Source organism: Curcuma longa, chromosome 4 (genome assembly GCF_044706935.1).
Source record: "Curcuma longa cultivar G26 ecotype Majalengka, Jawa Barat chromosome 4, ITB_CL_G26_1.1, whole genome shotgun sequence".
In the NCBI taxonomy this organism is placed as follows: domain Eukaryota; kingdom Viridiplantae; phylum Streptophyta; class Magnoliopsida; order Zingiberales; family Zingiberaceae; genus Curcuma; species Curcuma longa.
Window position 1 is genome coordinate 3,580,998 of NC_133864.1, and position 11,321 is coordinate 3,592,318.

At 38.3% G+C, this 11,321-nt stretch overlaps 1 protein-coding gene across 1 annotated transcript; it reads left to right on the top strand.

The window, feature by feature from the left end:
• Positions 1-5,354: 5,354 nt before the first annotated feature.
• On the top strand, positions 5,355-6,386 carry LOC141826432 (F-box/kelch-repeat protein At1g80440-like). The gene has a single exon (XM_074713672.1). It carries the CDS (start codon positions 5,355-5,357, stop codon positions 6,384-6,386), a length of 1,032 nt encoding a protein of 343 aa, XP_074569773.1.
• Positions 6,387-11,321: the final 4,935 nt, after the last annotated feature.

The window sequence follows — 11,321 nt, forward strand, 5'->3', positions numbered from 1 at the left end:
TCTTTCATGTCAAATCTTGAATTCAATATTTCCTTAGTGGATTTAATTATCTTATCATTATTTCCAATGATAAGTATGTCATCTACATAAAGACACAAGATGACCAAATCATCTTCAATGTTTTTGCTGTAGATACATTTATCACACTCGTTGATTCTAAATCCACTATTCAACATGACGTTGTCAAATTTCTCATGCCACTGCTTAGGAGCTTGTTTCAAGCCATACAGTGACTTAACCAATCTACATACCTTGTTTTCCTGTCCTGGAGCAGAAAATCCTTCAGGTTGTTCCATGTAGATTTCCTCTTCTAAATTTCCATTTAGAAAAGCAGTCTTTACATCCATTTGATGTATTTCCAAATTCCACAGTGTGGCAATTGCTAATAACACTCTAATAGAGGTTATTCTTGATACTGGAGCATATGTATCAAAATAGTCAAGGCCTTCACGCTGTCGGTAACCTTTAATTACCAATCTAGCCTTGTATCTATCTATTGTGCCATCCGATTTCTTTTTCCTCTTAAAAATCCACTTACAGCCTAATGGTTTACTTCCAGGAGGAAGATCCACAAGCTCCCAAGTATGATTTTGTAAGATAGAAGTAATTTCAGATGCAATCGCTTCTTTCCAGTGAGGTCCTTCAGAAGATCTTAGAGCTTCTGTATAATTCTGTGGTTCACTTTCCAACATAAAAGTGATAAAATCTGATCCATAGGATTTTTCCACACGAGCTCTTTTACTCCGTCTAAGCTCTACCCCTTCTGGTTCACCCTCATGTTCTTCTTCTTGTGTTTCAAAGGTCCTCTTTGAGGAACTTGCTTCCTCTCTAGACTTATACGGAAACACATCTTCGAAGAATGAGGCATTTCTTGATTCAATTATCGAGTTTTTATGTATTTCCGGAATTAGCGATTCATATACTAGAAATCGGTAAGCACTACTATTCTGTGCATATCCTAGGAATATGCAGTCAATAGTTTTTGGTCCTATTTTAACCCTTTTTGGATTAGGTACCAACACTTTAGCAAGACACCCCCACACTCGCAGGTATTTATAGGATGGCTTTCTACCATTCCATAATTCATAAGGGCTCTTGTCTATATTTTTTCGGGGTACCTTATTTAATAGGTAATTCGCTGTTAGCACAGCCTCTCCCCATAAATTTTCTGGTAGCCCAGAACTTAATAAAAGAGCATTCATCATCTCTTTTAAAGTTCGATTTTTCCTCTCAGCAATACCATTTTGCTGAGGAGTATATGGAGCCGTTGTTTCGTGCCTAATTCCATGTTCAGCACAAAACTCAGCGAATGGTGAAACATATTCACCTCCTCGATCACTTCGAACCACCTTAATCTTCTTATTAAGATGATTTTCAACCTCAGTTTTATAGAGAGTAAATTTCTCTATAGCCTCATCTTTACCTTTTAGAAGATACACATAACAAAATTTTGTGTTATCATCTATAAAAGTAATAAAATATTTATTTCCACCACGTGTGGGAACCCCTTTTAGGTCGCACACGTCTGTATGGATTAAGCCAAGTGGTTCTGTGTTTCTTTCAATATGTTGAAAAGATGACCTTGTCATTTTTGCTTCAACGCAAGTCTTACATTTTTGTTTCGGGTCAAGTAGGAATGTCGGAATGCTTTGCATGTTAATTAATCTTCGAATCGAATTGTAATTAACATGACCTAGTCTACTATGCCACAACACAGATGACTCAAGCATATAAGAGGAAGAACTTTCATTTTTATTCATCTTAGGCCTAATGGCCATTACACTGAGCTTAAAAAGCCCATCATTTTCATACCCCTTTCCTACAAACATTCCATTCTTGGACAACACTACCCTGTCCGACTCAAATACAATGCGAAAGCCATGCTTGCTTAAAAGTGATCCAGACACCAGATTCTTCCGAATCTCCGGAACATACAGCACATTGTTCAGAGTTAAGTCCTTGCCCGAAGTCATCTTCAGCACTACTTTTCCACGGCCCTTAATTTCTGAGGTAGCTGAATTCCCCATATACAGTTTGTCTCCATCTTTAACTTCTTCAAAGTCATGGAGAAGCTCCTTGTTGCAGCACACATGTTTGGTGGCTCCTGTATCAATCCACCACTGCCGCGGGTTTGAACCGATGAGGTTCACTTCTGAAATGACTGCGCAAAGATCCATATCTGGACCCTCGCTCACATTAGCTTCATGCTTCTTTTTGGGCTTTCTGCAGTCTGAAGATTTGTGACCAACACGGTCACAGTTGAAGCATTTCCCCGTGAATTTCTTTTTGCTAATGCCTCCTTTAGGCTCCATCTTGGAATACTTTGATTTCTTCCGTTTCGAGCCCTCGCCATGTTCAACAACATTGGCTTTGACCGTTGGCTGAGTGAATGATCGTTTGTCTGAGCTCCTGTTGTCTTCCTCAATCCGGAGTCGGACGATGAGCTCCTCGATATTCATTTCCTTTCTTTTGTGCTTCAAATAATTCTTGAAGTCCTTCCAGCCTGGAGGGAGCTTCTCTATGATTGCTGCCACCTGGAAGGTTTCACTCAGCACCATGCCTTCTGAGTGAATCTCGTGCAGAATCACTTGAAGCTCCTGGACTTGACTGATCACTGTCTTGGAGTCCACCATTTTGAAGTCTAGGAATCGGCCAACAACAAATTTCTTGGCCCCCGCATCCTCTGTTCTGTATTTCAAGTCTAAGGATTCCCATAATTCCTTAGCCGACTTCTTTGTGCAGTATACATTATATAATGAATCTGCCAAACAGTTAAGGATATAGTTTCTACAAAGAAACTCCGAGTGTTTCCAAGCCTCCACAGCATTGAAGGTTTGGGCATCCAAAGTACCCTCAGGTACCTTGGGCGGTTCTTCAGTCAAGAACCTAGCCAGATTGAGAGTGGTTAAGTAGAAAAGCATTTTCTGCTGCCACCTCTTGAAATTCAACCCTATGAATTTCTCTGGCTTCTCGGCATGATTGATTGGGACTGTTGGAACTGTCCCAATCGTGACAGTAGGAGTCGTTACCTGTACGTGTTGAGTAGTAGGCTCCGCTATCGTCATCTCAACTTGGTCCGACGCCATCGCAACAGATAGGAATCTGTTTTAAGATTGTTATAAGCTTTACTTCTGATACAGCCGAGCCGAGTGCCGAGCCGAATGCCGAGTGCTGAATGGCCAAGTGCCGAATCCCGAATGCCGAATGCCGAATGCCGAATGCCGAATGCCGAATGCCGATCCCGAATGGCCGAATGCCGAATCCCGAATGGCCGAGTGCCGAATGCCGATTCGGCCGAGCCGAATGCCGAATGCCCGAACTGCCGAATGGTCGAGTGCCGAATGCCGATTCGGCCGAGTGCCGAATGCCGATTGCCGAATGCCGAATCCCGAATGGCCGAATGCCGAATCCCGAATGGCCGAGTGCCGAATGCCGATTCGGCCGAGCCGAATGCCGAATGCCCGAACCGCCGAATGGTCGAGTGCCGAATGCCGATTCGGCCGAGTGCCGAATGCCGAATGCCGAAATTGCCGAATGCCGAGGCCTGCGTTCAACGCAGTTTCCTTAAAACAGATTCGTCCCTCACGACGGACGTCTATTTCCCAGGATACAACGACAAAACCGGATCGTTTCCGGCGAACTGTCTACCACAAAACTATCACCAGAGGGGTGCCAAGAATAAGAAAGCAGTGATCGAGAAAAGTCTTTTTTTTTCCTCTCCTACTGTCGTCGCTGCCTCTTTTATAACCTTGCACCGTATCTGCCATTAATTGGAGATTAATGACAATTAATGGATTAATGACCGCTTGATTCGAAACGTCTAATTAACTCTGGCCGTTTCAACGCCAGGTAATTACTCTTGTCCGTTTCATTGCAGCCAACGTTACAAAAATTGAAAGGAATGGCAAAATGTTGGTTCATCTGCTTGGGCAATTTATGCCCTGACCGGTCCGACATTCGACGCGCGCAGGTCGCGCTCGCACACAAGTTACCTTGCGGGCAGTGCAATCCGGGCCCTGGATTTGCACCCCCCCCCCTGCGCACCCACGCGTGAGAGAGAGCCTCTCCCCTTGCATTTGTTCACAACATCAATGCTTGTGATACAATATAAACCAACCAAGTTGCCCTTCAACTACCAATGTGGGACTAAAGTCCTCCATATGAGGGAGACCCTCATCTTTCCATTTCATTATTTCCATTCATATTTCCAACAGTTTTGGAATCATTTTCTTAATTATAAAAGGAGACTAACAAGAAAACACCTTTCTTATACTGGTGCTTTTATGTGGCGTCTTTATTGTATGCGTCGATATCATTCCTGATGACGGTTGTGTAACTTTCATCTTCTATAACTGTTGTAACCGACGCTTCTCTATTTTATTCTTGTTCATAATCGATATTTTATCAGACGGTTGTGTAACTTTCATCTTCTATAACTGTTGTACCGACGCTTCTCTATTTTATTCTTGTTCATAATCGATGTTTTTTTTTGCACCTGTAATTGTTGTCCGTCGATAAAACCAGCCTTTAATACCTATTCTAGAATCGACATGAAATTTAATTCGATTCAGTTCTGATTAATTCGATGCGATTTAATTTGATTTAAATCGAATATTCAATCCTATTTCAATCGCAATATAACTTGTTTGCAATATAACTTGTCTAAAAGTACATATAATAAAGTTTTATAATTTTTTTTTGAATAATTTCCATTCTTATTAGCAAAAAAAAAGAAGAAATTATTTAGGAAATATATACCAAAATTGCAAAATATTAAGACTTAATTCTCTAAAATGTTAAAATTAAAATTACATTAATTAGCAAACTCCTAGTCTCATTCTATTCCATTATGTTCGTGTCTAGAAATAGATTAATTATATTAAATTAATAAATTTACTAAGTCAATAAGTATATATTTTTTTAATATATATAATCTAGCTAGATGGTTAGACTGCATTAAGTAGAGATTATGATCACATTGTATCAAGATGCCTACACGATTTATGATAACGAGCATTATTGAATAAATTTTCAGTATATCTTAAATCTCCACGTATCTTTAATTTCAATTGTAAGAATAAATCAAATTAATAAATTTGTTAAGTCACTGGGTAAAAATTATGATTAATGAGAAGAATTCTTATGTCTTTTATTACGTTTATTTTATTTTATTTTATTTTACTTTTAGATTTTTTAAATTATGGATTTATATATTACATGTATTAATAATACATAAAATAAACTTAGTTAACTGAAAAATAATTATAAATTTCCATAAATATGATAGTTATTTATAATCCAGGTTTAGGTTTAGATTTAGGTTTAGGGTTAACAATTTAATTAGTTACGATACGATGGAAGCAGAGTTGATACCAGGATTGCCTGACGATATGGCTCTGGAATGCCTCCTCCGCCTCCCCTTCCATGACTTCGCCAGCGCTCGGCGTGTCTGTAAGCGATGGAGGCGAGAAATCACTTCGCTGTCTTTCTACAACCTCCGGAAAGCCGGCGGCCATGCTCGCCCTCTCGTTGCGCTTGCTCAATTTAATTTTTTTCCTGGCCCTCGACGCTACCACAACCTGATCATCTTCGATCCGACCATGGGCGTATGGACCAGGCTGCCCGCCGTCTTTAACAGGTCTAGAGACTACCGGGTGGCCGCCGTGGGGCACGAGCTGGTGGTGCTAAGCGGAGACGAGTTTGTCGTCACTACGGTCGACGTGTACAATTTGTTGACTGGCGTTGGGCGTCGAGGGGCGACGATGCCCGGCCCACGGAGGGCCGACTTCGCTTTCGCCGCCACAGCGGAGGCACGGATGGCGTACGTGGCCGGGGGATTCAGTGCTGAAGAAAGACTGCAGTCGGCGCTGGCCTATGACGTCGCGGCGGACGCGTGGGTGTGGCTGCCGGACATGGCGCGCCCTCGGGCGGTGTGCAGGGGGATCTTCGTAAACGGAGCGTTCTGCGTCGCCGGAGGCCAGTGGTCGCACGACTGGACCTTTGAGACGTTCAACGTCGCGGAGGGGCGGTGGACGACGAAGCAGGTGAAGCTTCTAGAGGAGGCGTTGATCGATTCGAAGATAGGAGTGGCGGCGGCGGAGGGAAGGGTGTACAGATGCCGTTGGAATGGGGAAGTGGATGTCTGCTCGGACGCAGGCGGGTGGCAGAGGCTGGGGGTGTTTTCCCCTGATGACCTATATTGGTTATTTAGGCGGGCACCGCATCTGGAGGCGTGGAACGGCGGGGTGATGTTGTTCGGAATTACTGCGCAGGCAGGGCTAGCGGCGCGCATTTTGGAGGAGGGGAAGGGGCGGCGGGTAGTGGTGATGCCGACGGAGTTGACTACCGGCGATGATGTCCAGTTCTTTTGCAGCTTTCAACTTTAGTCGTCGAATCCAATTTTATTTTATTTTTCATTTGTTAACGATCGATTAAGTGTCCAAATTTGTCTGCCAACTTGAAATTATGCATTTTTTTTGTATTGCTAAAAAGAGTAAGTAACAACATGTGACCATGGTTATTTGGTGTTGGATGTTAGAAAAAAACAGAAGAATCTCTAAAGTACTGTTTGATTTGATATTTTTTTATTTTTTTATTTTTTAAAAATTATTGTTTGCTTTGTATTTTTTAATTTCATTCTTTAGAAAATAAAAAATTATTTTTTAAGAAAATAGAAAATGATAAAATATCATTTTATGTGGAAAATAGAAACTGTAGGTGATAAATAGAAAATGTGAAAATGCGGCTACAGTAACACCGCTTGCCTTGGCAAATAGAAAACGAGAAAATGCAACCAAATGTAATTTTTAGTTTTCTTTTTTAGAAAATAAAAAATAATATATCATACCAAACGTATTTTTTATTTTTTAAAAACTAGATTAGAAAAATAAAAAAATAAAAAAAATTCCAAACCAAACGCCCCCTAAATTTATATATATACTTCAAGCTCTCAAAGATGTATTGATCAAAATTTAAATCTCAAATGCTATGAATATCTTGAATCCGAATATACATAAGTTACATTCTAAATTTGCCCTGTAGTATGATAGTGCGGCATCAGATAAAACCCTCCTCCATCGTACGTGACCAACTGTAGCTTTTCGATTTACCTTTTCATAGATGGTTATGGGGCTGACCGTGTGGGGGTGGCGGATTCCACCTTTTACAAAAAATAATATAGCATATATTCCATTATAATAGTATTTTGTTTGTCATTTCGTTTTACTAAATATTTTACTACATAACTAACATTAATTTTACTAAAGTAAGATTGATATTAAAATTACTCAATACTATAAAATTTTGATTTATTTTTAATTGATGTAGTATATGTATTATACTTGAAATAATATATAATTTAGTATTATTTAATTCAAGTTGATATGTCTAAATAATGTTGTATAATTGTTTTTTAAATAAAAAAATAATTGTAAGAATTAAATAGACCTAAATATGCGTAAAATAAACTCAGTTAACTAAAATAATTATAATTAGTATACAAAACCAGATAAATGGATGATTAATAATTACTTTTTTATTATTTATTTGTGGTAATCAAGATTTGTAACTCTTCGAACCAATGGAGGTGATTGGCTCAATCCTATAAAAGTTTTTCACTAATCATGAAATCTAATTATGGATGTTTGAGAACCACTAGGACGTCATTGCACCGTAACTCGGGGGATAATTACATATTTAATATCTATTATTATTTGTTTATCTAGACTCTGTCTCATTATTAATTCCTCCAGTTTAATTAATTAAATAACTTTTAAAAAATAAATGAAATTGTCGGTGATCGAGTGCAACAAAATAAAATAGCAAAGTTGTTCAACTACCACACAATTTACAAGTAGAATTGATTCATTAGACATTTTTCCATTTGATTAATTTGTTAACATCCACCTGTGTCGATCGATTGTTTTGTACTTCATTAGAATGCTCGATTATGTTTGAGTTGATAGTTTTCGTATATCTTGGCTTGATATTTGGTGATGAAAATTTTCAATATTATTTTTGCAACTGAGATTATTTTTCTTTATCATTTTAATTACCACCTAGTTGCCCATTTAATCTATAGTTTAACAATTTACTATCTAATTCTGATTAGTTATTGTTCTGGTCTATGATCCATGGATGAGTCAACTCTCACAGAACGTCTTTTAATCACTTGATAATTAATAGTCAAAACATCGTTGAGCTATAAACACTGTTGAATTCTTGGTAAGTGTTCTCGAGTTCTCACTAAATGTTATCAAACTCCCATTAAATATTGCTGAGTTCGACGTACCTTCTCCTACGTGGAATCTCCATTGACCACATCAAAAGAATATTACGTGGTCTTTATTGACCGAGTCAAGATCATACCCTAGCCAACTCCCTATTGGTTATTACTGATTTTATGGTCAAAATACAATATATCAATAAATTATTGAAGTCCTTCCACCCCGAGGCAACTTCTCAATGATAGTGCCACTTGAAAGGTTTCACTTAGAACCATGTCTTCCGAGTGAATCTCGTGTAGGATCACTCTTGAAGATCCTAGATTTGGTTGATCATTGTCTTGGAGTCAACGATCTTGTATTCTAGGAATTGGCCGATGATAAACTTTTTGGCCCCTACATCCTCAGTCTTGCACTTCTTATCCAGGGACTCCTATAGCTCTTTAGCCGTTCTCATCATGCTACATAGCGTACAAGTTGGCAAAATAGTTGATGATTTAGTTTCGGCATAAGAACTCAGAATGAGTTCATGCCTCCACTGCATTAATGGTCTAGATATCAGTTGCATCCTGGTCGACTTGGGAGGTTCCTGGTCAACAACCGAGCCAGATTTAGTGTGGTCAAGTAGAAGAACGTATTTTGTTGTCACCGCTTAAAGTTCATTGGGATGAACTTCTATGTCTTTCCCCATAGTTGATTGGAGCATTTCCAATAGGAGCAGAAGGGGTCCCCATAGTTGATTGGAGCATTTCCAATAGGAGCAGAAGGGGTCATCACACGTTGAGTCGTTGCACCTCAATTGCTTCCGTGGTCATCTCAACGGAACGATTCTGTCTTTGCCGGAGATACAAGGGAAATTTACTGAATTTGAAATTATAGAATCAAAATTCAATCTTATCTGTTAAAATGACCTAAGCTGATAATCTCAGGATGTCAAGCTTTGCCTGCTTGGTTATCCAAGTGAGCAATTGAGTCTAAGTGGGTCGCTGCCTTCTATGATTGAGTTGATTTGACCGAGCTGTCGAGTTGACTTGGCTGAGTGACGAGTTAGTTGAGTGTCGAGGGCGAGCGTTGATTGAGCTGAGTGCTGAGGTTGAGTGTCAAGGGAGGCAAGTGTCAAGGTTGAGTGTCGAGTCAGCCGAGTGTTGAGTCAACAGAGGCCTGAGGCTGAGTCAACCGAGTGTTGAGGCTAAGTCAGCCAAGTTGGTCGAGTTTGAGCTGCCTTGGCTGAGTTGTCGAGACCTAGCTGCCGAGACTGAGTTGCCAAGTCACTGAGTGCTGAGGTTGAGTCAATTGAGCTAGTTGAGTCTAAGTTGCCGAGGTCAATCTGCCAAGTCAGCCGAGTGTCGAGGCAGAGTTAGCTGAGTCACCGAGTGTTGAGGCTTGCGTGACGCAGTTTCCTTAAAACAGATTTGTCCCCTCCAACGGTGCTTAAATAGACATTTGTTTCCCAGGATACAACGATGGATTGCGATCACCACCAAACACAAGTTGGTCATGGCAAGCTGAAATTGTACATAAATGCTATCACGGGTTCTGCAAAGCGAAAAAGTATGATAGAGAGGAAAATTTTAGAGGAACAAAGGTGATAGCAAAATTGATTCGAGTGACAAAATATTGATTCATTCACTTGGGCAAATTTTGCCCCAACCATTTCGGCATTAAACATGCACATGTCATGTTCACACACAAGTCAACTTGGTTTAATGCAATCCGGATTTTGGATTTGCACCCCTATGCACCCACGCGTGAGAGAGAGTCCCTCTCCATATATATATTTACAACTAAAAATAAAATAATGAGACTCTCAATGTGGGATTAAAACGCATGCACAATAAAATCTCCTCATCTCCTATTCTTATTTCCATTTAAATTTCCATCAACATCTACGGTGAATCCTCGAGGTCTTGCAATTCATAATGCATCAAATGCTTCCCTCGAAAAAAATAATAAATCCCAGTTAACCTCATTGATTATCCTTGGGGGTGACCGACCTGGTCCTACGGAAGTTTCCTACCGACCACCAAGGTAAATCGGGAAGCGCACGCAGCGGCCAACCCAAATGCCCAGCATCGTTTGATTGCGATCAAATGCTTCCCTCCAGCTTTGTATCTATGGGTGATCAAAAATTTCATTAAATTGAATAAATCAACCAAACCGATCGAATTTAAAAATTTGATTCGATTATTTCAGAATTTCAAATTTTTTTCTAAAAAACTCGATTACTTTAGTTCGATTTCGATTTTAAAATTTCTTATTTGATTAAATTAAATAAATCAAAATAAAAAAATAATTAGTAAATTCTTAAATGAGTAAACTTATAAATCTCTAACTAATTGATAAATCTCTCAAAATACTTTAAAAAATTGATTATTTCAATTAATTTAATTTTCGATCGAATTAATCGATATTTTATCGGTTCGATTTGTTTGATATTTTTATTTGAAAATTTGATCATTTTAGTTAGTTAAAAAAATTAGATCGATTTAATTAATTAAAAAAATTAATTCATTTCGATTCAATTGATTAATTTAATTCAATTCAATTCAATTTAAATGAATAGTCAGTCCTATTTCTATCACAATATAATCCCTCCGGATGAATAGTCAGATCTAAAAAACCTATAATAAAGTTTTATAATTCTTTAATTTCCTTTTTTAAATAATAAGAATTAAATAATCACCTACTCTTACCTCAAAGCTGGCAAAAAAAAGAAAGAAATTATTTCGGAAATATGTACCAAAATTGAAAAATATTAAAACTTAATTCATATATTAAAATTCTCTAAATTGTTAAAATTAAAATTACATTAATTAGCAAACTCCTATGCTCATTCTATTCATTATGTTCCTGTCCAGAAATAGATTAATTATATTAAATAATAAATTTGCTAAGTCAATAGGTAGAGATTTTTTTTATGTTAGACTTAATTCGAAATATATAGGGCTAGGACTAAGTAGAGATTATGGTCAAATTATATCAAGATGTCTACACGATTTATGATAACGAGATAAGTTTTTAGTATATCTTGAATCTCTACGTATCTTTAATTTCAATTGTAAAAATAAATCAAATTAATAAATTTGCTAAGTCACTGGA

Coding starts and splice junctions, on each gene's coding strand:
- LOC141826432 (XM_074713672.1), top strand. CDS start 5,355: ATGGAAGCAGAGTTGATACCAGGATTGCCTGACGATATGGCTCTGGAA.